This window comes from Linepithema humile, chromosome 5 (assembly GCF_040581485.1).
Source record: "Linepithema humile isolate Giens D197 chromosome 5, Lhum_UNIL_v1.0, whole genome shotgun sequence".
Classification (NCBI taxonomy): Eukaryota; Metazoa; Arthropoda; class Insecta; order Hymenoptera; family Formicidae; genus Linepithema; species Linepithema humile.
In genome coordinates, this window is record NC_090132.1 from 14,291,624 (window position 1) to 14,319,605 (window position 27,982).

General features: G+C 35.3%; 1 protein-coding gene and 1 pseudogene across 1 annotated transcript; both read right to left on the minus strand.

The window, feature by feature from the left end:
• Positions 1-17,066: 17,066 nt before the first annotated feature.
• On the minus strand, positions 17,067-26,498 carry LOC137000190 (putative leucine-rich repeat-containing protein DDB_G0290503; annotated as a pseudogene).
• Positions 18,975-20,789, minus strand: LOC137000245 (myosin heavy chain, clone 203-like). The gene is made up of 3 exons (XM_067356330.1): positions 20,353-20,789; positions 19,298-20,081; positions 18,975-19,111 (listed from the first exon to the last, which is right to left on the minus strand). The coding sequence occupies exons 1-2, from the start codon at positions 20,409-20,411 to the stop codon at positions 19,694-19,696; spliced, it is 447 nt and encodes a 148-aa protein (XP_067212431.1). The 5' UTR covers positions 20,412-20,789; the 3' UTR covers positions 18,975-19,111; positions 19,298-19,693.
• Positions 26,499-27,982: the final 1,484 nt, after the last annotated feature.

A 27,982-nucleotide genomic window follows, 5' to 3' on the forward strand; every position in this document is an offset into this window, starting at 1 on the left:
CCAAGGTTAGGTTACTAACACCGCCATTTTTCTAACCAACTAACATGCCGCTGCATGATTTTTCCCTACCGCTCAGGCTTCACCCCCCAAGCAAATAAGACCACTTATCGCTCCATCCAGTTATTCATACATCCATGGTTAATAATAATTTACTAATAAAGTAAAAATTACAAAAAATTTGAAAATAATACAAACTTGAATGGCAACACTCTGTCTCTGATCCCATAGAACACCCACATAATGCCCCGTCATAAAAGTGTACACATTATCTGATGATCAACATAATGAACAGACATATTTGGAAGAATCCCATATACGTACAAATTCGGATGTTCTGAAATTACAGTAACAAATATAAATAAATTGAATGGCTAATTAGTATTAACAATAAAATTTATTACCTCATATTCATTTTTTTAATAGAATTTTTAAAACACATGAGAATAGTGTGAGGATCCTCCCATAGTACTTGGCGACAATCATTATAATATTTGGTATTCATTACCTGATAACTAAAATTCCTTTACATTAGTTTGTTGTATGTTCCAAATATACGTACTTGATTAGGTTCATATGTATTATATTTCTGCAGTTCCATATTTTTTAGAATTTTTGAATTATCAAATCGTCTTTGTAAGTTATAATTAAAAACGTTATTAAATCGAATCATATAATTGTGTCTGTATAAACATAGTCCATAAGTACGTTTACACGGCAACATTAATCGGGTTTCATAACTACGGATGTTACTAAACGCAATTGAGATTGACGTGTAAATGTAGTCAATGTTTAATGGAACATTTGTAGAAACCGATTAATAAATTGAAACATAACTTACTTTTTATCAATATCGTAAATTAGAAACGACGATTTAGGAAAGTCAGACCAATAGTTGGAACTAGCCGCAAATTTTGTTCCTATAGGGTCAAATGAGATTGATGTAATTTCAGAGTCGTAGGGTTCAAAAAATATTTCGTTTTCTTTCGTACAACCTTTTCTATCATCTGTATATTTTAGTATCTACAAAAACAAACTTTATACATACTACATTAACATAGCATTATTGCAATCTTACTTCAATCTTACCTTTATTGAATTATAAGAACCAGTTATAATGTGTTGCGATGTTGCGTTTATTTGTTCAATATCATAACCTACATCATGTAATGTTAAATGTTCAAAAAAAAAATCATTTTTATTATCCTTAATTTCCCACTGGTTAATAATACCATATCTGCAAAAATTTTTTTTTTAAATAAAAAAAAATTAAATATAAAATACAGTTCATAAATAAATACTCACTTGTCGCCACTTATAATAAAATTATCGCAAAGAGTAAACGATTTAGTTAAATCGTTGTCAGTTCCCCAAATCTTTTTACCCTTTTTAATGGTACCGTTCTTTGCGCGATTATAAGCAAGAAAATTACTGCTTCCACAAAACCAAACTGTATTTTTAGTCATTTGTACGCATGTATTATTATATACAGGTTTTACAGAGTCATCCATTTTTTTATATATTTGTCTTCTTTTACATTTTTCATGTATCCAGTTGTAATTTGTAATAAATTTAGAATTTTGATATAAAGATAATAGTGGTTTACATCTGTGAAAGAAAATAAAACATGAATTCTTCAATGCCCAGCGAGAAATGACCTATTAATCGACATCAAATCGATGTCTAATTGACGTCGAAATCATCGATATTACATTGTATTGATGTCGATTCGACAACAATTCGACGAGTCATTTTTCGCTGGGTGTGATCTTATGTAAAATCGTGAATATCTATCTTCTGAAAATATGTAAATATTGAAATATATTTTAAAAAGATATAATAAAAGTATAATAAAAGTTATAGTATAAATATAATAAAAGTTGTGACTTAAGGGGATCCTAAAGTACATATGCTAATACATTATGAACGGTCGATTTGAAAAGATTTTCATGCCACGCAGCCAAAAAAAGAAATTTACGAAAAATAGAAAGTAAAACTGATACTGTATCTGGCTTAAAAAATCCTTTCAAATCGACCGTCCGTAATGTATTAGCATATGTACTTTAATTACAGAAAAGGATTTTTTATTCTACCCAGCCAAAAAAAAGTATAGTCCCACACGGAACATAATATCCAATGGACGTCCATATAATCTCCATAACTCCATACTACATCTATCTCTACAATAGATATTAGATAGGTTTCTATTAGAAATCCATATTATTTCCATGATAAATGACGATATAAATCCATCATAAATGTCTATTAGACATCTGTTATCGATGTTTAATAGAAGTATCAGTATCCATAGTAACGAATATTGTTAGGGCATCGTCGATGTCAAACGTTTCGGCTGATCATTCAGCCATCTTCAGTGCTAACGTTACAAATCTGTTTAGTAGAAAGATTGTGGTTTTAATTCGTCATTAATAAAATTATTTGGAAGTGAAGTCACAAATGTGATTCGAGATAGTCTTGTTTATGTAGGTGTTAACAGAATATCACCATGTTCTCGACTGTCTCACAGTTCTCAACTGTCTCACAGTCGTGACATTCTGTTAACACCTACATAAACAAGACTATCTCGCAATCATATTTGTGACTCTACTTCCAAATAATTTTATTAATGACGAATTGAAACTACAATCCATCAAAGCTCTATAAAATATCTATGAAATATCTATGATTGCTCCATATGATATCTATAAATATATTTAATGTATGTCGAATGGAGGTATGTAAGGCGGAACTGTGGATGTCTAGTAGACATCGATAGGAGATTACATAGATATCTAATAGAGGTTTCGAATCTCCATGACGGATATCTAGTGGATATCCATTAGAGGTTTTTGTTCCGTGTGGAGTGTATTTGCATGAAATCGGTCAAACAGACCTCCTTAGGATTCTCTTAACGTTAATATGTGAAAAAGTTTTATCGACAAATATTGTATTAGACTGGAGAAAAAATATTATTGTAAAGAACACTTTTTTATTAATAATTTGAATTGAACAAATTTGCATTAATTTAGAAGTGATTAATGTCATTGCATCATCACTACCAACAAAAAACGGAATATTGGGAGAAATCGGTTCGGCAGGCAACGTGATGAAAAGAAAATTCTAGAACAGTGCTCGGAACAGTGCTAGTTGAGTATTTTAGCCGATTTCCGTGGTTGACGCAACCTTTCCTCTCTTTACCGCGCGCGACGCAATCGCTTGGATTTTTTTGTTTGGTTTCCTCAATAGGCCTACATCTCTGAAGATAAAAAATAACAAATTCCTAATTTAAAAAAAAATATAAAAATATTAAATTTTCTTGGTCTTTTGTGACATAAAATGGCCTTTTATATACGGTATTCATAGTCCGTTCTTATTCCAGGATTATCTTAAGTCATGGTGTAAAGAATAGAAGTATTGCGCATATGGCGGCGACTTAAAATTTTAACTAATTAAATTTGCCCGATGAGGAAACGCGCCAATTATAAATGTAGTAAGTTATTTGAAAATAAAAACAGTATTTATATTTATATTAAAATTTATTATATTAATTTTATTGCATTAAAAATTCAAAAAGAAAATAAAATAAAATAAATAAAATACATTAAAATCCAATCTTGAGGAAACGAGTAATATCTTACTTTTTTGCTGAATATATAATTCGTCTGATTTTTACAATTTCTCACGAAACAACTTGGCATGGTTGAAAATTTGTCGTCGACTTGTCAAAACTTTACAAGTAATATTCACACATACACACAAGTGATAGCCACCGATGTCAATCATTGTCAACACTATGGGCGGTATTCATAGTCCGTTTTTATATTCAAAATCGTCTTAAGCACAGACTTATATTCGCTCTCTTCGTCACACATAGATTGTGTCTGACGAAGAGAGCGAATATAAGTTCGTGTTTAAGACGATCTTGAATATAAAAACGGACTATGAATACCGGCCTATGTAACTGATTTTATCGTGCGCCGGCCATATTGAATTTTGCATCACCGGGCATATTTGATTGGTTCGCTGTTCCCCCACTACTTTTGAACCACTGCGCATTCATCGGAATGCTTCACCACGGACTAAGGAATAGAGGGACTGAATCTAAAGTCCTAGTTTAGGCGAGAGGGGATGGTAATTCAAGTGTGTGGGGGGGACTGCTTTCCGCCATATTGATGTAGCGATTCTCACACAGAGATTCTGTGTCTGTGGCATGGTTACACTCGTGTAGTGGTGCCACTAGACATCAAGATCTATAGAGAGAAGGTTACCTCATGCGCAAAGAGGGACGAGCGACAAGAGGGGCAAACGCAGAGAGGGACGAGCGGCAAGAGAGGCAATGATGATCTCATCGGCAAACAGAAGCTATCTCAGACACACGGAGTAATAGGTCAGCAGCTACTGTTTGTCGATGAGATCATCATGCTCTCCCCTTCCTTCATCGCCCCTCGCCATCAAGCTGTTTCTAGCTCCCCCCTTACTTCATCGTCCCTCGTCCACAACCGGTTTGCCTGAGGTCAAGATCTATAGAGAGAAGGTTACCTCAGGCAAACCGGTTGTGGACGAGGGACGATGAAGTAAGGGGGGAGCTAGAAACAGCTTGACGGCGAGGGGCGACGAAGTAAGGGGGAGCTAGAAACAGCTTGTAGGCGAGGGGCGACGAAGGAAGGGGAGTGCATGATGATCTCATCGACAAACAGTAGCTGTCTCTCTCTTTCAAAGTTCTTCCTTTTCTAACTGTTTCTAACTCTGTACGCATTAAATTTTATAATATTGCCAAAAAAAATCACAAGCACGTAGGTGATAAGAGGAAAGATAAAGATAATCAAAGAAGAGTCGCCAATAAATATAAAAAAATTATTAATTAATTTAACGCAATTCACAGATTAATACAACATATATAGATGTATTTTTATTATTATAGATACTTATAAAATTTTATAATCACAATATTGCCGCATATTTAATGATCCCTAATATATACCCCATCATATTTGTTTTAAAGAATTATTTTAAGATTTCAACAGAAACATTTCAATAATATTTTATTAGTAAATATTTGAAAATTGTTAACACTTTGTAAATTTTATCATATAAATATTCACATTTACAATGTTGAAACATATATTACAATTTCATTATTTAAGTTTGTATCATAATAAATTTGTGTATAATGCTTTTTATATTACCCTAGAATTGTACTTACATTTATGAATTTCACAGTTACAATTTCTTGACAATTTTTGAGGTTTTTACAATTAAATATAAAAAATAAATCTTTTTATAGTATTTTTTTTGTAAATAATGCATATAAACAGTAAATATTATTTTAAAAATAATTTTTAAATATGTACTATTTTTTCTTTTATTTTACTACTTTACAAATAATGTTTTTTGTGTATATCCCCAAATTATATTTTATTTTCATTGATATTACAGTCTAAATACGAGTACAAAGCAATTTGTATTACAAATGCATCTGTTGCAGCAATATTTAACATTATAAACGTTAAATATCTACCGCTATAATTTGCAATATATGTAATTTATAGCGCCTTTCTAATTTACTTTTCAATTTTTATTATGCAATTTCCAGTGCTATCAATATTTTACAAAATAAAAGTATTTTTTCGATAAAAACTCAAAGCATTTCTATATTAAAGGAGCGAGAGAAAAAACACTAAAGCGTGCGAGAGAGACAGCTACTGTTTGACGATGAGATCATCATTGCCCCTCTTGCCGCTCGCCCCGCTCAGCATTTGCCCCTCTTGCCGCTCGCCCCGCACAGCATTAGCCCCTCTTGCCCCTCGTCCCTCTTTGCGCATGAGGTAACCTTCTCTCTATAGATCTTGGCCTGAGGTAACCTTCTCTCTATAGATTTTGACTAGACATAATGAGTGACAAGCGTAAAGAGGTTAGGCGGTTTTATTATTGTTGTACTATAAATTTTATAAAATACTTTAACTTTTATTACTCTGAGGCTCTGCATACAGTAGACAAAATATTAGAAATAGCAATAAACATTTAATATTAAAAAGAGAAATTATTTTACATCTAACAAGAAAATAAAATATATTAATTAGTTCCAATTCTTAATTCATGCATTAATTTTTTCTATTCTTTTTATTTTTAAAATAAATAATTCCAATTTCTTATTTCTAATATTTAATAATTATTCCTATTTCTATTTCTTATTTTGTTTATTGTGCGCAGGATCTGACTTTCATTTCTTACACATACGCAAATAGTGAGTTCTATGTGTGGTGATTACTAAACAAATATGGCGGCCTCCCCCCGCCGCAAACGTGCTCCCCCGGTACAGCTTGTGCTCCGTCCCTCTATTCCTTAGTCCGTGGCTTCACCTTATATTCTTTACACCATGATTTAAGTACTGTTTTAAAATACTAATATGGCTTTCTAAATGATTTATAGTGGGAGCTTTCCATTTAGGAGACATAGATCGACACTGTGTGACACGGTCAAACACCGTGCTTAGATACTTGATAAGGCACTATAAACGTAAGTGTTCTCACGTCTGCGATAAAGTCTCTATAAAAAAATTTCAACCATACTGAATTTTTCGTCACTATGGCTATGTCTTATGCCTACGTTATGGCATATTATGGAGAGGGCAAATCCAGCAACGTGATTGGTCAAAACCTTATGGACGCACTTATGACTATGTTATGGAAATTGTGTGTGATAAGGGGTGTTTACGATAATTCAAGTTCGACTTAGTTTCACTAGGACCGACAATGAGATATACATAACCATCTAGAACCTTTATGATTCATGACAACTCAACGCTGTCTTGTATTGCTTGAGTTAAATTCATTGAATTTGTTGAGTTTAATAAATATAATTATATACATATATATATAATTATATCTATTAAAGAGGTATACCAACACACACACATACATACCAACATTATTTGTTTCTTTCATAGACTGATTTGCAGTTAACATTTTTTTATTACAATAAAATTTGCTCTATAAACTCAACAAATTCAATTAATTTAACTCAAGCAATACAAGACAGCGTTGAGTTGTCATGAATCATAAAGATTCTAGATGGTTATGTCTATCTCATTTTTCGGTCCTAGTGAAACTAACTCGAACTTGAATTATCGTAAACACCCAAGGCTATCACACACAAAATGACATAACTGCATATGCATAGCATAAGACCGTCTCGACCAATGAACATCTAGCATAAAGGCGCCATATTGATTTACATAGCATGCTCATTGGTCGAGACGGTCTTATGCTATGCATATGCAGTTATGTCATTTTGTGTGTGATGGCCTATAGCCTTTTCCCGGAGAGCTCCATACGCACACAACCGAGATCCGCTGATATCACGTGTCCGTGTGCGCTCGGCTGTCGGTTTAATAGAAGTGAGCGGACCTATGTTTTGTATCTCCTTTTTACCAAGCCTAGCATCAAACCGGTTTTAGGCTCGCACGATTTCTTCTGCCAAGCGTTGGCAGCGAAAATGCTTTCCCGAATTTCGCTCCACGTGACTAATTGTAAGTCGACTAGCGGCGTGTTGCTTTCACTCGTCGCGATATTTTTTCTAAGATTTTACAGTCTTTTATAAAACATATATCATATTTATATTAATAAAATATTTTAACATTATGTATCTGCAGAATATGATTTTTTACGTAATGTATTAATGTATTAATGTATAAAATAAGAATAAAGTAATAAATATTACATATCGTTAATAAATTTTCTATTATAATAAAAATTAAATAAAAAATTATGTGTATCACAATATACGTGTATCATAATAATTAAAAAATGAATATTTAACGAGATATTATGTGTATTGTAAGCTTTAATTACTAAGAAACGATAGTCACTGCACGTAGCAAAACTAATATGTGTCAGGATGGGATCAACGGAGCGGTAGGCGGAATAAAATAAATGTCCAGAGGCCCTTGTGTGTTGTTGACGCACTTTATTGCGCACCATGTGCCTCGTCTGAGTTCCGGTCTAGAACTGCCTTACTAACTTTTCTCGCATACAGTTCTGTTCGATTCTTTACTTTCGAGATTAGGGGTCGATATATATATATCGACCTAACTAAGTATCGAGATATAAGTCGCCATTTATAAAATACGTTCTGGACAACCTTAATCTAGTTTCTTATTCGTGATTGGCTTACAGCTCGGCCAATCCTGCGAGTACATTCGTCCCGGATGTTTTAATACATGAAACAAACAAAATATAATACGATGACAATGTTTTCGCACCGATAAAATAAAAATAAAATATGTCGCAAACAAAAGCAAAAATTATAAAAAATGTTCATAAATCAGTCTCTTCGGGCTTTTCTGCCAATCACAGTTCTGTTACTGAGTATCACTTCACTGCTTAAATGCTACTTAACTTAAATACAATGTGTAATCTTAAATATTAGACCTTAAAATATTAAGCCTTAATCTTAATTCAATTCAGATAACGGTTTAAACCATAGTTTCAATCGGTCAGGTGAAAGAATTGAATTATAGGGTTTCTGAGTTATCGGAAACCCAGGAATATCTTCAATAACATAACGATTTTTGTTAAGGACTTTGGAAACCAAATAAGGACCTTTATATATAGGTTTTAGTTTACGATCTTCACCGGGCTTGGAAGCCGAGTCACGTATTACAACATAATCTCCTGGTTGATACAGAGGTGGTTTTTTATGTCTTTGATCGTAATATTCCTTGTTATATTGCTTGATTTTATTGGTAGCTTCTACGGCTATTTCTCGACTTACGGTTCTATCTTCGTTCAAATTCAATTCTGTTTTGGCTAAGGTACAGAGAAATGAAGTTAAATCTGAATCTGGTCGATTACGTAACTCATAGCCCAATAATAATTTTGATGGGGAGGCTTTAATGGATTTATGATACGTATTGTTCATTACGTATTGGATGTCATTTAGACAATCAGACCAAGTAGCTTGATTTTCCACTACCTTTCTAAGAGAGGATTTTAAAAATCTATTAATTCTTTCCACCAATCCGTTCGCCCATGGTGCAGCTACGGCTACCAGATGATGCTTAATCATTCTATTTTCAAGAAATTCGGCAAATTCACCAGAAGTAAACGCAGTTCCTCGATCCGAAATTAAAACTTTCGGGTTACCGAAGGTAGAAAAGATAGGATTTAAATGTTTGATTACTTCCTTTGAACTAGTCGTTTTGCAAGGACAAAGCCAAGTGAATCTAGTGAAAGCATCAACCAATACTAATATATGTTTATATCCATTTAGAGTTATAGTCAAAGGACCAAAATGATCTAAGTGTACTACGTCAAATGGGACATCTGGTGTTTCTGTAGTTTGCAGATTTCCTCGTTCACAATTTGAAGAAGCGTTGGCGAATACACACACCATACAATTATTTATATGTTCTCTCAGTTTACTACGCATAGACGGAAACCAGTAATTAACTCTCAGACTCTCAAATGATTTATCAAATCCGCAATGCGCTAAATTATCATGATATAAGTATAACAAATGTTTAACCATAGTGTCAGGTACGAAAAATCGTGGCTTATCAAGACACTTACGATATACTAGTCCTTCTATAAGAGTAAACTTTTCGTGCTCAGCTTTCTCTAGTTGCTGGGCCAGTAATTGGATTTGAGGATCAGCAAGCTGTTTAACTTGCAACTCTTTTTCTATAGATACCGATTCAATTGTAGAAACAATACGGCTAAGAGCATCTACGTGAACCATTCTCCGGCCTTCGCGATGCAAAACTTTAAATCTATAATCCTGAAGTCGAAGCGTCCATCTCGCGATTCTTGGATTCAAATGAGCCTTGTTCAGAGCATAAACTAGCGAATAACAATCAGTAATCACTGTAAAGTTAAGGCCATAAAGGTAAATATGAAATCTCTCTATTGCTTTTACTACCGCTAAAGTTTCCAATTCAAAAGAATGATATCTGCTCTCTGCAGAATTGGTAGTTTGACTGTAGTAGGCTATGGGAGCCCATTGACCCGATTTTTGCTTTTGCAATAAGATAGCAGCTACTGCGATAGAGCTAGCATCCGTATGCAGTTCTGTTTCTAACAGTGGGTTATATAGTCTTAATACAGGGTATGCTATTAGACAATCTTTTAAATGAGCAAAAGCTTGTTGACAATTATCATCAAAACAAAATTGAGTAGATTTCTTCAGAAGATTATGTAGAGGTTTAGCGGTTGAGGCAAAATTAGGTATGAATTTCCTGAAATAACTTGCCAAACCTAAAAATCTCTGTAACTGTTGTACATTAGATGGGACGGGAAAATTCTGAACTGCTTTTACATGTCTATCACTCAGGGTAATACCCGTTGTCGAAATAACGTAACCTAAATATTCTATTTTTGTTTTCAGGAAGCAACATTTGTTATAATTTAAATCGAATTCATAGCTTTTCAACAACAATAATGTTTGCTTTAAAACATCTAAGTTTTCCGCAATTGTGGAAGAGGGTATCAAAATGTCGTCTATATACACGATAACTAGATCCTTTCTAATAAGAGGCTGTAAAATTTGAACAATTCTTTTTTGAAATTCGGCAGGAGCTTCACAAAACCCGAATGGTAATCTGGTATATTCAAATTGCCCATCTGGAGTAGCAAACGAAAAATATTTCATGAAATCTGGATGAATCTTTATTAAATGGAATCCATCCTTTAAATCCAGTAAGGTGAAAATAGTTTTATTCCCTAACCTGGATAAACAATCTTCTATCAAGGGAAAGGGGTATTTTTGTTTAACTACACGTGCGTTTAGAGGTCTTAAATCAACACAAAGTCTTAACTGTCCATTTTTCTTTCGAACAGGTACCACTCTCGCACAATACGGCGATTGGCTATATTGAATGATTCCCCTATTTAGTAAATCGTCAGTTATCTGTCTAATTTGTAGACGTTCATTATACGCAAAACGTCTGGGCGCGAAAGCGTATACAGAATCGTCTTTAAGTGTTACTTTTACACTATAGTCGTCTTCAACGATAGGAACTTTAGTTTCATTAACTGTTCTTAACAAATCAGTCAGTTTTTTATCAATTTTTTCATCAAAATCAGTTTTAATATTCGATAATTTAATATCCCAATCATTTGAGGGATTTTCTAAAACGTCTGTTGACGCAACCTCATTGAACAATTTAACTTTTTCAGCTAAATCTATATCAGCTGATTTACGTATTATTATTGTTAAATCGTTATCGTTGTAGAAATCACGACCTAAAACTATGTCATTTGACCAAAAATAGTTATCTAAAATATGAAGTTTAACCTTAGTTTCGTGCGTCGGTAGAGCCGACAATTTCAATGTAACAGTCTTAGAACCAATAACTGAAATCTTTGTATCGTTTAAAGCTTTAAATTGGTTTACTACTGGTTTGTCAAAGTGAGCATTATTATCAATAAATTTTTTGTACGTTGACAACCGAACAAAAGAGGCCGGACTACCGGTATCGAGTAAAGCTAACAAATTGCACGTAATATTATTTAAAGAACAAATTTCAACAGTTGAGTTACTTATCTCAAACCTTCGAGTCGAATTCTTATCGAGGCAGGCTACCGTTGGCAGATCCTCCTTAGATTCTTCGGCTGCTGCTACCGGGGCTGCTGACGCTGATGACGTGAGTGAAGACTGCTCTTTTCGCTTTAGTTTGTAGCAATCCGACTTGATGTGTCCTTTCACTTTGCAGTAATTGCAAACAAGATCCTTTGAACTCTTCGCAAGAAGAGAAGTAGTTTTCTTCGTTAAGTCAGTAGAATCCTTAGTTTTTTCCTTCCTTATTGGAGGAGGCGAGTTCCTTTTGGATGGAGCACCGCAAGAACTAACAAGATGATCCATATCTTCCAGAAATTCTTCTATTGATTCAGATTTCCGCATTGCAGCAATTCCTCTGAGAGACATATTACCAATACCGTTTATTAATAATTGAATACGGTCACGAACTGGCAACTGAAGATGATGCATCATTTTTAACTTTTGATTAGCGTATTCTTGAAAGCTTTCCTTAGGGTAGATCCATTTACGAGCGTCCACTTTCTGCATCGCAACGTGGAAAGGAACCCTTCTTTTGAATCTTCTTACGATGGCTTCTTTAAACGTATTCCATGTTATTCCAGCAAGGTTAGTTTCCAAATCGAACCAATCTCTAGCGTACTTCTGCAACTTGCTAGTACATGCTAACAAAGTGATATTATCCGAAATTCCATGCACACTGGCTGCTAATTCAACCCTACGTACCCAAAGTTCGACATCTTCGTCTTCCGTTCCACTATAGACGGGAATCTGGCTCGCCAACAACGATACCGCTTGAGCAGGAGGTACGTTTGACAGCGATTGATTAGTTGAACTATTCGTTGTACTAAACGGACTTAATGGTATCACAGCAGGTTCAGGATTAATAAAAGAGGTAGATTGACTTCTATTAACATTACCTTGATTGTTATCCATCAATTGAGCAATCATAGCCCCTTGAGCTTTTATTTCCTCATGATATGTCTTCATTTGCTCTTGCTGACATCTTATTTGTTCCAATAAACTAGAAAATGCTGATTGCCAAGCATTATCTGCGGATTGAGCGGAAGTATTTGCGGATTGAGCGAAAGTACTATTTGTTCCACTTTCACTAGATGCGGCTGCATCCCTTAAATCAATCGATTCTCGATTCTCACCACGTGTTTCCTTTGCGGCAAGATCCACTAAGGCGTCGATGCATTTATGATGAGCCTTAAGAGGGGTAAGACCGTATCTCTCCATTAATTTCATGAGGTCCACTAACGAGAGCTTCTCTAATCTCGCACGATCCAACTCCTTTTTGTGATCCATTTCTAATGTGTATCACCTTCACTAATTAGTCGAACGGTCTAAATGTTTAACTCAATAACCGTTACATCGTGTCCAGTTGCACAAGACAAGAGCCAATCAGCACGTGTCGTTCTGGTGACAAACCAATAGAGCGTAGCGTCTAACAAAATGGTTGCCACGATGCAAGCCAATCATCGACGGCGACTCTTATGAGGCCCGAAAATGGCGGTACTAACGCGAACCGACGCGATGACCACGCGGACGCGATAAAGATGGCGGTGGATAAAGGACATTAATTGATCCTTGCTGCACTGTGCACTAATGTGCTCAACACCCTTACAGTTAATGTGCACTAATGTATCAAATACAACCGTAAACGGTCCAAATCGATCACAGTTGATCACAAATCCGGTCAAACCGATGGTTCGAATCCCACTTCTGATGCTGTAAGCTTTAATTACTAAGAAACGATAGTCACTGCACGTAGCAAAACTAATATGTGTCAGGATGGGATCAACGGAGCGGTAGGCGGAATAAAATAAATGTCCAGAGGCCCTTGTGTGTTGTTGACGCACTTTATTGCGCACCATGTGCCTCGTCTGAGTTCCGGTCTAGAACTGCCTTACTAACTTTTCTCGCATACAGTTCTGTTCGATTCTTTACTTTCGAGATTAGGGGTCGATATATATATATCGACCTAACTAAGTATCGAGATATAAGTCGCCATTTATAAAATACGTTCTGGACAACCTTAATCTAGTTTCTTATTCGTGATTGGCTTACAGTATATTAAATATGCTTAAAGCTTATTTTCGTCGCAATTAACTCATGTTAATGTTTTAATAGAAAAAATGTTTTTCTACTAAAATTGTAGAAATATTACTTGTTTATATATTGTGATACACATAATTTTTTATTATAATAGAAAATTCATTAACAATATATAATATTTATTACTTTCTTCTTATTTTATACATTAATACATTAATACATTACGTGAAAAATTATATTCTGCAGATACATAATGTTAAAATATTTTATTAATATAAATATGATACATGTTTTATAAAAGACTGTAAATCTCAAAAAAAATATTGCGTCGAGCGAAAGCAACACGCCGCTAGTCGACTTGGTCGCGTGGAAAAATTCGGGAAAGCATTTTCGCTGCCAACGCTTGGCAGAAAAAATCGTGCGAGCCTCAAAACCGGTTTGATGCTAGGCTTGGTGGAAAGAAGATACAAAACATAGGTCCGCTCACTTCTACCAGACAGCCGAGCGCACACGGACACGTGACGTCAGTGGATCTTGGTTGTGTGCATATGGAGCTCTCCGGGGAAAACTGGCAGCTCTAGCTTTTAGGCTGTATCCCCATGGAGAAAGAAATAGCGGAATGGAACAGTAACGGAACAGTAAAGGAAAAGAGATATGATGAATATATCTCTTTTCAACTACTGTTCCGTTACTGTTCCGTTACTGTTCCGTTTCGCTATTTCTTTCTCCATGGGGATACAGCCTTTATCAGGTTAGGCGGAGTGAGAATGACGCTGCGGCACGATTTGTTATCTGGATCGGCTGAAATGCTCGACTAATTCCGAGCACTGTTCTAGAATAAATTGAAATATAAATAAAGATTAAGCTTTATTTAACTTACCGTTTAGAAAATTTTTCCGATTTCTGATTCGTGACAAGCAAACGTTTACTTTTTTTTGTTAATGTAGTATTTGTCACAATGTTAAATTGTTTGCAAACCATACTAATCTGTGATAAAGTATAAACATCACAGAAATTGAAAATTATTTCTAATATCTCATCCGGCAAAATATACGAAATAGACATATTTGTCTTATTTGAACGTAACCACGTGAAAATATAGATATTATAACCGGTATGTTCACTTCACTGAACGTTATATTTTTTTGTTTTTAAAGTGGAATGTCTTCAGCTTAAGATCTGCTATTTGGCACAAACCCTCTAGATCTTATAGACTACCACGTTGAAATTCTTTAAATAATTCTGTTCGACTTTTTAACAAATCGGTAAACTTCAGCAACAATTTTCACTGCTTCCGCCAGGAAAATTGCCACACACAAAACACATCACCAAAACCGTCTAAATTATAAGTATACTGGAAATCTTTGACTATGGCTTAGTTCACACCGATTGTTTAGTACACGTACCAAATACTAAATCTGCTTCTCCGATAGGTATAAATCGTTTAGTGTAAAATCTACACCAATCAAAGAAGCTGATTTAGTACTTGGTACACCAGGTCACACAAATGCCTTAACATATGAAATTGCACGGGTGTCAAGGCATATCGAGTCGGCGTGTTCCGACTCTACATATTTTTACATCATGACTGGTTATGAACATAACGGCAATGCTGTTTTGGCTATTTCAAAGCAACTGGAGCAATTGATTGATATTATAAATATTAACCTTTATTTGTCAATTTTCCTCAATTTCCCTCAATTTTCCTAATAAATTTTTCATATATGTGGCGGGGTGTGTGAATCACTTAAAATTCAGTTTTTCCGCCTAACAAGAAAGTACTCTATCTTCTATCGTGAAATAGTCAGGTGTAAAATTATTCTTTTTGCCATATTCAAAACAAGATATCCAGCTCGAATTTTTCACATTTAGCTAACAATAAGTCGACACACGGTTAAAGAAAATATAAAATCGTCAAAAATTGTAAGAAAATCGAAGGAAACAAAAAAAAAAAAAAAAAAAAAAAGAGTAAATCGCCATCTTAGTAAGAAGTCTTATCTTCATAGATTTAAACTCATAAAACTTTAATCTTTATCTTTAGATAAACTGAGAAACGATAGCGCTAATGGACCGATTAGTCGATTATATTTTATCATACACTCTATTGTATATACAGGGTGAGGCAAAAGTATGGAAACCCCCGAATAAGTTTTGAGGAAGGCATTTTACGAAAAAATGTTAAATACAAAAGTTTTAGGAAATTTCTTTGGCTTTTCAATGGTGACCTTGGATTTGACCTTGACCGTGACCTTGAAGGTCATTTGAAGGTCAGAGTAATTTTTTAAAATAAAAACCCCTATTTTTTATTCCAAAATCTAATAGCTGGTGTCAAGAGCTTTTCAAAACACTATAATAAAGTTATTTTTTATTAAGTACTTTTTGAGTTATGAGGCTTGTAAATTACAGTATTTTGACATAAAATACAAAATATCTCTTGTAAAACATTCAATTTTTGGGAATCTTACCTTAATACTTTTATGCATAAAATAATGAGACGAATCAATTGGTATAAAGAAAACATAGTTGCTTTCAAGAAAAAATATGTAGTTTGCAACATGCAACTGCATACTTTTTTTTAAAACCAATGTGTTTTCTTTATACCAATTGATTCGTCTCATTATTTTATGCATAAAAGTATTAAGGTAAAATTCCCAAAAATTGAATGTTTTACAAGATATTTTGTATTTTATGTCAAAATACTGTAATTTACAAGCCTCATAACTCGAAAAGTACTTAATGAAAAATAACTTCATTATAGTGTTTTGAAAAGCTCTTGACACCAGCTATTAGATTTTGGAATAAAAAATAGGGGTTTCCATTTAAAAAAATTACTCTGACCTTCAAATGACCTTCAAGGTCACGGTCAAGGTCAAATCCAAGGTCACCATTGAAAAGCCAGAGAAATTTCCTAAAACTTTTGTATTTAACATTTTTTCGTAAAATGCCTTCCTCAAAACTTATTCGGGGGTTTCCATACTTTTGCCTCACCCTGTATGTAAATACATGTAGTGTCTTAGAGAAATATACATATTAAAAACAGCAGTCGTATTTCTTCTCCGATTATTAAAATACGCGATTCTGACAAAAATACTAAGTAAGATTGATCATGTTTCGAGCAAAATATTTGTATTTTGATTAGTTTTTATATCTTTACCTCAAGTAACTAAAAGTTAGATATTTGAATCGATTTATCGATTTTGTAACATTATGAATAAAACTGTTTATGTTTAAGAATTATGTTCAACAAAATTTCCTTCGCAGAATTACTTGCGGCGAAAGACGTGCATTGTAATATTTGTTGGTATAAATTCAGAATTTCGTAAAATCTTGTAAAAATGAAAAAAGTGCAGATAGTGGCAAATTTTCTGTACAGTGATTATAAAGCAAAATTTTTGTGCGAATGCAGAGCAAGTAGTGATAATGTTTCGTCCCACAAATGCGTGGGGCATTTGTACGTTTAAAAACCAGCAGTCACGTGTATTAAAAGATCGATTCTTTATTACAGATTTCAAGAAAAGTAGTATTCACATTACATGCAACTCGCGATATATAAAAAGCTTATGACAATCTGTTCATAAATAAATAATGAAACCTGTTTTACGGCGTACAAGGTACGCAGGTTTACATATTTGTACTACCAACTATACCTATATATAACTTATACTATATATAAGCAATGTAAATAAAAGCAATGTCCAGGCGATTGTGTTTATCGCAGAAATTGCTTCTATTCCGCTAACGATCAATAAAAGCCTCTCATGTGTCTTACAATGCTAAAAACTACTTTACATGCACACGTTCTTCTTACTTATTAATGAAGTTACGCCTGGTAAATGACGCCTCATAATACACAAGTAACATTTTCAAGTTATATCACCGTGATCAACAAGAGAAAGATACCGTGAATCAAAAGTCTCGTACGAGACGGTAACGATAAAAACATATAAGACCGGCAGTCTATTACAGAGTCCCTATAAATGCCCAGTTTCGATTATTTCCGGTCAAGCTGACGAAATTTACATTTTCACTTAGTTGTTTAACGATCAATTAGTACGATGTAAACCGTGCAATCGAACGGAAATAGAAATCCCATGCAGATCGATCACTAACGACTGCAATCTAGTACAAAACATAGGACGTGTTTATTAAAAAGGGAGAAAAGATCTAATAAACGACGAAGCAGAATTAAACGATCCAAGAATATAAAAAATCCAAGGACCTCAAAAATGCATGTTCATTGAACGCAAACGATAAGATTGTAGATTATCAGTGATAGAAAATTTCATGAATTTTACGATTTAACAACGAATTTCAATTGTCGCTTACATTAATACTTTCGAAATCTCAAAATCCATGGATTCAGAAATATAAAAATTTTAGATCAGAGTCATCCACGTCATCCCAAAATTTAAGAATTGATGTCTACGTCTTCGTGATCTAAAAACTGGAAAATTAGAATTGTTAAAATTGAATTATCAATAAACCGTTTTGAAAAAACACGACCTATATGATGCACTTTGAATGATTATATGATATTTGCAACGCTAACACTGTACAGTTGAACTTCTACACATGTACTAAAAATATATATGTAATGTTATTTTGAGATAATATGACTAGATTTGGACTCCTCCATAACTGAGTCGAGTATCTCTTGGAAATTTCTTACTTGCTGGTAATACTGCTTGAGTGTAAAACCACTCAATCCGCTATTTCCACTAAAACATAAAATAATAATGGCGTGACAAAATATGCAGAATGTGTGCTTAAAATTTCATCGAGCAGACGAGACGAGCCAAATATTGCTGAGAAAAAAACCAAGCTGATAAAATTGAAAACACTATTGATTTAAAGACACTATTGATTTAGACACATAATGCATATAATAATGGTAAGAAAAATGTTCCAGTGATGCACCTAAATATAAACTCAAAAATTGTGCTAATAACTGTGGCACATATCAAAGTATAAAATAATATCTATTTAATTAAAATACGTTTTTGTCGCTGGGTTATGGCTTATTTCCTTATTTTTACTCTAAAATTTTTTGATAATTATATCTTTTATAGGTCTAATAAGAATATATTTGACAATTCAATAATTGCCTTACTTACTTTGTGGTCCTTTCTCTCACGGGCGGCGAATGATTTAACGCTGTTTTTCTAACGGGCGGCGAATGATTTAACGCTGTTTTTCTAACGGGCGGCAAATCAATCAATTGACCCACGTTACCCATGATAGCGTTAGCGCCCACCCGTTTTCCCGTTTGCCAGCGTTGAATTAACCACTTCATTCTGTGCATACTGATTATCGCCAGAACAGCAATCCTGAAACGCACTTTTTTCTTGTGCGACATTCGCGTGTAAGAGCGTTGATCTTGAGTCAATTGCGCAAGCACGCACAGTGTATTCTCCTCGCAATATTGATAAGTGCCGAGGATGCATAACAAATATTTTTTCTGATACGCCAATGCTTTCCGTCTGCTGTCCACTCGTAGATATTGGCCATAAAAGTTTTGCAACTGAAATGCAAATTTTCATATTGTTACCAAAGTATAATTACAGTTAATTAATTTCTACGTTTACAGATTGCTACATTATCAAATAAAAGTATTAGGCCGTTATTGACGATGTTTTTTAATTTTAAAATGTAAAAATTAAATCGCACGATTTCTAATTATTAGAAATTATGATTTAACAAAAAATACCCTCTCAATGGGAGCTGTTTGCTGGCTTGAAGCTTATGTACTTTTCAATTCCTTTACTTGTCCTTCGAGCTGTTTCACACGTTGTGTCAAAATTTCCCTCTCTACCCTTACCCTGCCGAGTTTGTCCTCCAGATAGCTCTTTTCGGTAGTGTATTTCTCGACCGTCTCGTTCAGTTCTTTATTCCTCTGCGCAAAGCTAGAGCTCACCAGTTTGTGCCTTATATCGTCCTCTCTTTCGGCCTTTAAGTTTGACTATAAATATTCTATCAATTCCTTCAATTTCCTTTCTTTCTCTTTCGACGTTGTCAGTTTTGCGATGAGCTCAGTTTCCCGCTCTTTCCAAGATTCCACTGTGCGCGCAAGTTTCAGATCCCGATCCGAGAATTCCTTGAGTTCTTACTTCGCAAGTTTTATATCAGCCTCCAGATCTATCCTAGCCTCCCGAGCGATGCTAATCTCTTTGCGCAGTCCTTTGATCTCTTCCAGTTCGACATCTCGTTGTTCCTGCTTCTTGCCTTCAGCTTTGATAAACATCTTTAGCTGCTTCTGCAGATAATTGCATTCCTCTTCTCGCGCTTTCAAATCATCCGCAGTTCTTCGCAAATCAGCCTCCAGAATCTCTTTTAGACCGTTCGCTAACGCTAGGCCGCTGATCAGTCTTTCCCGTTCTTCGTCCGCGATTTCCAGCCGCTTCTCGCATTTGTTCACCTCAGTTTCCAGTCTCTTTACATTCACTCGCAATTCCGCATTATTCTCGCAATTCTCCTCGACGTTTTCACTTGTTCTGAAATGTAAAAAAGAAGAAAGATTATAGAATATAGAAAATTATTTATCAAATTGATTTTAATTTTTTAATTGCTTTATGCCGCTACTGTATTCTGTCAGCATAAATATTTGTCAAATATATCGAACAATGTGTTTATTTAGTTTATTTACTACTTTAAATAAATTGTGATTTATGAATAATAAAGGTAATACGAGCAAAAAATCTATATTTATAATATACAATATAAATGATAAAAACCTAAATAAATTAAAAAATAATTAATGCGTACCTTTCCAACTCGTCCTTGGTCACGTTTCTGTTGTTTTCAGCTTTCAACAGTTTCCTCATTGATATCAACTTTGAATCCAGATTAATTTGTTCTGTCTCATCAATGCCAAATCATTGCGAAGCTTCACCTCATTCTCCAGAGAGACTTGCAGCTTCTTTTGCAGGTACTCGAATAACTTGGTGTCCTGAACTCGTTCCGCTTCCGTTATTCGACGATTCTTCTCTATTTGCACTCTCAAGAACTTCGCTGTATTTCTCTCCGACGCGAGCTCTCCATCCAGTTTGACGATCTTCTTCGTCTCCTCTGCCAAATCCGCTTTCAATTGCAGAATACGATCTTCATACTCGGCGATCTGATGTTTCATTATGTCGCGCTTGATTTCTAAGTCGTCTTTAAGTCTTTTCAGTATCTTATTATCCTTACGAAGCTCATTCAATTTCTGCTAATGTCCCTCCGTCGTTCCACCCGCGACTTCCTCGGCGTCATCCTTAATGACTTCCATAATCTGTTTGTCCAGTCGACCAGAGAGATTCAGCTCGCGTTGAACCATATCCTCAATGTCGCTGTCATCTTGAGAGCGTTGCGTGGACGAATCTTTCAGCTCCAACTCTTTCTGCAGGCTCTGCACTATGTCCCTCAACTCCTCATTCATCTTGCGCTCATCCTTCAATTTCCTTCTAGTTCCACAATGTTACCCGATTCCTTCATCTTACTTTGAATCGTTTTCAGCGCCCGATGCAAACTCTTGCTGTCGTCGCTCATCTGCCTGATCACCTTGTCCTTCTCCTTCAAGAACTCTTGCAGGTGATCAAGATCTCTTGATCCTTGCTGCTAGACGACGACGGCGACGACGTACCCGACTGAACGTCGCTCGTCCGCTTCGCCATTTCTTCCAACTTGCGGATCACCAGATCCCGATTGTTCAGACCGTCCCTCAGTAACTGGATTTCGTCCTGCAACTCGGCGATCTCTCGCTCGCGCGCGTGAACCTTCATCTTGAAGTCGTACAGCTGCTTGTTCTCGTTCTCAATTTCTATGTTGCGCGTCTGGAGAGTTTCAAGTGCGATATCCTTTTCCAAGGCGAGTCTCTGCAATTCTTGCATCCTCTCTTGCAGCAAGAAATTACTCCTCTTCGTCTGATCCCTTTCTCTAACTTCCATCTCTTTCTTTAACTTTGTATTCTCCGTGTTTAACTCCGTGATGATCTTTTCGTTCACCTGCATCCTGTCTTTTTGATCCTGAAGTTCGTTCGTCTTCAGTTTCAGGATGTTCTCCACTTCCTCCAAGTCCTTCTTTATCTTACCTTCCGACGCCTGGGACAGTTCGTACTGATTTTTATAGAAATCCTTATCTCGCATCAAGTTTTCAACAGTTTCCTTGAATTCGTCTTCTATGTTCTTGTACTGCTTCTGCAAGGAAGCCAACTCTATCTCGTATTTGCCCAAGAGATCGGACTTCAATTCAAGCTCCTGTTGCAGAGTTTGCAGCTGATACGACAGATTTTCGATCTCCTTCAGTTTCTCATCGAGCAGTTCTTCGGCTTGTTGAGATTCTTCGCTGACGTCGTTCTTAGGGGACGATAATTTTGATTCGCCATCGATACGCTGCAACTCCATGCCCGAATGACGAATACCATTGCTGAAGCTGAGCATATCTAATTCCAACGGGGGGACCTGCACGTCCATCTTGTCTATATCGAGCAAAGGCACTTCCAAAGTGTTCAAACTGTTCGTATTCAAGGTGTTCTTCGACACGGATGTAGGAACTTTGAAGCTGAAGACATTGTGCGACGTTGCGTTCGTCACATTAGTCGTTCGAATAGCTTCGGGGAATTCCTCGCATTCCGAATGAATGGAAAGGATATCGCTCAACGTTCGCGCGCTGTTCTTGGCCTCCGCTTGTTTCGTCAACTCTCTCAGCTGCATGTCGTCCAAAGCGAGCAACGAATAAGCGTTTAATTGCTTCTCCTTTTTAGACAGTTGCTCCTTCAAATGATCAATCTCCTCGTTCTTGTCGGCCAACATGGTGTCGATCAACTGCGGCAACTGCAACTCCAATTGTGTGTGCTGCTCCTGCGCTCCGAGTTTTATCTGTAATATCCGCTTTTCTTCCTGAACGACCTTCAATTGATCCTTCAGCTTTTGCAACGCGTCATTTTCCGCTTGCACGAGATTTTCCATTTCCATTTCTTTCTCCGTCATCATCTGATTAACTCTCTCGAACTGCGCTTTCAGTTCCTTCAACTCCATCTTTCTATCGGTGATGATTTGCTCCAAGGAGTGATATTTCGTTGTAGCTTCGTGCAGCTGTAACTCCAAACGGGACGTTGCTTGTTTCTGAGCGAAGAGAGCGCTTTGCTTGTGTTGCTCCAATCGGCCGCGCATCGCTTCAATTTGGAACAACTGCTCGGACGCCGTCTGGTGTAAAATCTCCTGTTCCGCTAACAATTCCTCATTCTGATTCTTTATCGTTGTCAATTGCATGTCTAGATCTTTGATCCTCTTGAAGGCCACTTCCTCCGCTCGCGCATGTTTTAGCATTTTATCTTTTAACTTGAGCACTTGATCCGGGGTCAAACACCTCGTCGCGTCTATCTGCTCCCTGATCGAAACATCTTTGCTCGGTTGGCTCAAGCTCAAATTCGAGCCGCACATATGAGCGGATTCCAACTCTCGTATTCTTTTGTCTAACTGATTTTGCATCTCGTAAAGCTCCGCTTTCATCTGCTTCAGAACAGACGAAAATTGACGTTGAAGTGCTCGGAGCTTAACTTGTGCTTGCTCAGTTCCTCCTGAAACGTAAAGAATAATAGTCTAGCAATCATTTTTCTTTTGTACATTATTTATGTATTTCAACTTACCTGATTGATTTGTTCGTTTAGATGTCTGCTTTCGCTGCCAGACTTGATAGCATCTAGCTCTTGAACCAGTTCTTGTTGATTCTTCGTCTGCGTGATTATCACAGTTTCTAATTGGCCAATTTGCAGTTGCAAGGACTCTTCCCGTTCAATTTTGACTTGCAGCTGTTACTCCAAATCGGTAATGATGTCTCGCAAGACCCATATTTTGTCCACCGCTGCCTTCAACTCACTTTCCTTCTCCGATTTCTTCGCTTCCATGTCGGATATTGATGACAACATCTCTCTCATCTGAGATTCGAGAGCCCCCACCTAAATCATAAATTGCATACGCGTTTGGCACGAGCTATCAATCCATCGATTTTTCAGAATATCACCTAAATGTCCACTCAAGCGTGACCCAACATGTAAAAAAAGCCTCGAGACATAATGTATGGTATCATATCTGGTTATGATAATTTTATGTTAATATACAGGGGTAAAAAAAAGAAAAATTATATAATTGACGATAAAAAAATTATTGTCATTATTAAATAAATAAAAATTATTGTATGTGAAAAAGTTGAGAAATAAAATGACCAAAACATATGAGTCTATCTATATAAGTATCTGAACTTTTTTTATTACATCACATTTAAATGCATTAAAAGCATTTAGTTTTTATGAATTATTTAATACACATAAATAAATAACCAATATAGTTATGTAATTTGTTAAATAAGATTTTGGCAAATTTTAAATGCATGTAGCTTTCTTACCCACTGTATGTGAATGAAAAAACCAGAAAAGATAAAAAAAATCAATTTATATACAGTGTCACTCACAGCTGCGCCGATGTCAATCGCTTGAAGCTCAGGGATGTTTGAAGTTGCTTCAGATGATAGCTCAGACTGCTTTGTGCGACAAACAGAAAACCCAAACCAGAGTGCAGAAAAACTTGTGTTAACCCGAGTCGAAATTTTTAGCCTAGATTAAACCTACAAGTTTTGTCGAATTTGGAGAACCAATGTAAGCTTTAATTCATATATATAGATATAACATTACATTGGCTATTGCCCTCCTTTGATACTAAAAATTGTTACTTATTCCCGTTTTTTCCATGTGGAAGCTCAAAAAAGTACCTACTGAGAACCTCTAAAAAGGCTCCAGGTTCTATAAATATGTATTTCTAGAAAATAAATATTCAAAATTACTTAATAATCTATTATCTCATATACTCTACTTGCATTTAATGTATGGATCTTGATTTCAATAAACAATATATTAATTATTATAATTTGCTTAACTGTAAATAGACTACTATAAGCAAATATTATATAAATAATATTCACTTATCTCTTACATATCTATCTGCAGTTAAGTAAATTACATAATTAATGTATTGCGCTTATTGAAATTAAGATATGCATTAAATACAAGTAAATGTGGTAATAGAATATTAAGTAATTTCGAATTATAGGTCAAATATGTAATAAAATATTAAATAAAATTTTGAATTTTAATTGTTTTTTGTTTATTCGAATAAATTTTTAGTTATTTATAATACTAAATATAATACTGAGTTGCACTTAATTTTTTAAAATATTTTTTACTATTCATTTGTTATTATTTATTTTATATTATAACATTTATTATATTAATCTAAAATAATAGAAATTGAACTCAATTATAGATTAAATATTAATATTTTTATTGCTAGAAATTTCGATAAGATTTGGAGATTCAAAAGAGGTAGGAGTTGTAAGAACGAAAGTAGGAATTGTATATTTAACATCAATAAAAATAAGGGTTTTCTAGGATAACAAGATTAAAGAAAGGCCAAAAGAAGACATAACACTTTCAAGATAGAACTTGTAGGTCAAGGAACATTATTAGAGGCACAAATAACCATGTATGAGGTTTATAGTAGGTTTTAAATTTCGACTCGGGAATACAATTATATAGTAGTGATGCGTGACACTAATCGCTGGCGATAAAATTAATTTCCGAAATATAATTGCCCTTTCAGTTCATAGTTACACTTAATTTCTATATTAATTATTACACTATTTTCAAGAGAATTAATTAAGAACTGACTGCTGGTCAAAGTGCATATTCCACAAAATGCTCATTTTCTGTACTGTGCACTATGAGTTTTGTATCTTAAATTCGATCTCGTTTCTTACAGACAAGTGTAATACTTTCTTTTCCCAGCAATCTTGATTGTGAATTAAGTATTGCGTTAAATAAACCACAAAAACCTATAGTTAAGTTTTGAAAAATGGCAGTCTTTATGTCAGTTAAAATTTCCTGGTTAGTGCAGCAACTATTATAGTAAATTCAGAAATTTCTGAATTGATTTAATTAATCCTTAGTTAGCCATTGAACTTAATGCATAATATTTGTTTTAATTCCGATAATACAGATCTCTAAGCTTTTAGATTCTGATACCTTAATGTTTTTAAATTCAAAGAGAACGACATTTCTTTCTTAAAAATAATTATCTCATAGGTATTGTAAAAAATTGATATTGGTATTGGTTTGCCATGTCCACTCAGACGATACGGACTACCAAATATCATTCAAGGCAAACTGACTCGGTACACTAAATTTAGTTTTAGTTTTTAGTAATATATATAAAAAAAAGAAAGTTAAATACACGAAAACTACACAACATGATGTTACTGCTATGCATTGAGAATAATTGCAATCAACCACAAAGTCTCAAGTTCTTAAGAGTACATCGCATATATTAATAATGCAAAACACGACATCGTTTTCTTCCTAATAATTTAAGGGTTGCTGTTGTTGGAAGGGGCATGACTTTGAAGAAATGTTTTCCATCTAAACGGTTTTAAAAGTAACGAATTGTAAGAAGATTTTTATTGTAATATGTTCCAAATTGACCTAAACAATGTTTTATATATTTAATGTAAGAATTAACGAATAACTACTGAAGATGACCACATCCGAATGGTCGAAACGTTTAGAATTAGATCTTTATAATTTGTTATAATTGTTATGTAACGGTGCAGCCCGCAAGCTGCATCGTTACGGCTACGGACCGTCCATCGTCCGTAGCCCACCAAGGGCGCATCGAGCGCCGATAAGCTTTTTGTCAAAAACAGCGGCGGTCAACCGCCGAAAATCCCCCACACCCGACCGTTCCGAAATTCCGTTTTGTGGGGGACTCGCCGCCGAAACCGCCGATGCTTGCCGATTCAAAGCCGTTTGGCTGCCAGCCGGGTATAAAAGACGCCCGGCTGAACGTCTCCTCACCAGACTCCGTTCGCTGATAGACAGCGAACATCCCTCTACAAGTGTCCTCGTAGTCCCAAACCGAGCATACTCGGTTTTTCTTTATACCTGTTCCAGCACACGAGTATCCTCGTGTACCGCCGAGCGTCCTCGGTATTCTTGACTCCCGCATACGAATCTATTCGTATACCCGCCGAGCGTACTTGGCTCCTCTAGGCCACCGAACTTCGTATTGCGGGCATTTCCGCGTACCTAGCTAAGTCGCCGTTCTAAAATTCCGCCTTCGTACGAGCATCCTCGTACTCCCGCCGAGCGTAATCGGCAGCCTAAGTCCTGATATCGCGTTTATTCGCCGGGATTTCAAAACCGTAATCCGTCCGGCAAGCAAAACCGCGTCGACCAATCCGCGCCGCCGAATAGTCCGCATCGATCTACGATCGAACAGACTCGCGATACTACGAACGCACTCACCGACAAGCGCTCCGTCTTGTACCAACCGTTGCGACACGATCGCCCGCGCTTGCGCTCTCGCCGACCGCACCAGGACGCCTCTCACGTCATACTAAATAATTATTTCATTATTGCCGATACTTCGCATTTATTTTCACGTATACTTCGCATTTACTTTACGCCGCCTTAAATAATTATTTCACCGCCGCTCAAATAATTATTTTATTATTGCCGATACTTCGCATTTATTTTCACGTATACTTCGCATTTATTTTACGCCGTCTTAAATAATTATTTCACCGCCGCTCAAATAATTATTTCACCATTAACGATACTTCGCATTTATCTTCACGCTACTCTGTATTTATTCCACGCCGCTTTAAAGAACTATTTCGCTATCACTTGTTAATTATTTCACCGATATTTGGCTATTTTGTATGCTCTTTTGAATTCATCTTGCACACGCTTCGCATGTATACACGAGCATTGAAGCAGATCATTCGAGACAAACCATATCTACCATGATGTAAGAAGATAGGTGTACCATTGCGCATAATGGCAGCCGTATGACGTCAGCATGATAGGACAGCCAATCAAACGTGGTCCAAAATGCATCCGCGAAATTCTAATATAGAATTATCATATTATTAAAATGTAATTAAAATTTATAAAAATATCTTATGAAAATAATAAATTTGCAATATAAAATACAGTAGCAATAAATGACAATTACCCACAATAATAAATAATATCAATTAATAAATATTATATAGAAAATTAAGTGTTTCCAACACAAATGTGTGAATACATATATTTAATATCTCTTATAATAATAACTTTATATTTTATAAATATATAAAAAAAATATCTTGAAAAGATGTATCAATGCATCGCACAGTCGGAACACTTTTCATTCGAAAATAATGCAGAATATTCTAATTGTTACATCTGCGTGTTGTAGCACAGAAGTGTTTATAAAATATTCTGTAAACTAAAATCCTGTTATGTATATTTTGTAGTCTTCTTCGTAGGATCAAATCTATTTTACATTCTGCTTTAGAAAAGCAATTCCGTACGAATAATCTG

Coding starts and splice junctions, on each gene's coding strand:
- LOC137000245 (XM_067356330.1), bottom strand. CDS start 20,411: ATGAGGAAACTGTTGAAAGCTGAAAACAACAGAAACGTGACCAAGGAC. Junction 20,082..20,352: donor ACCAAGGACGAGTTGGAAAG/GTACGCATTAAT, acceptor TTTACATTTCAG/AACAAGTGAAAACGTCGAGG.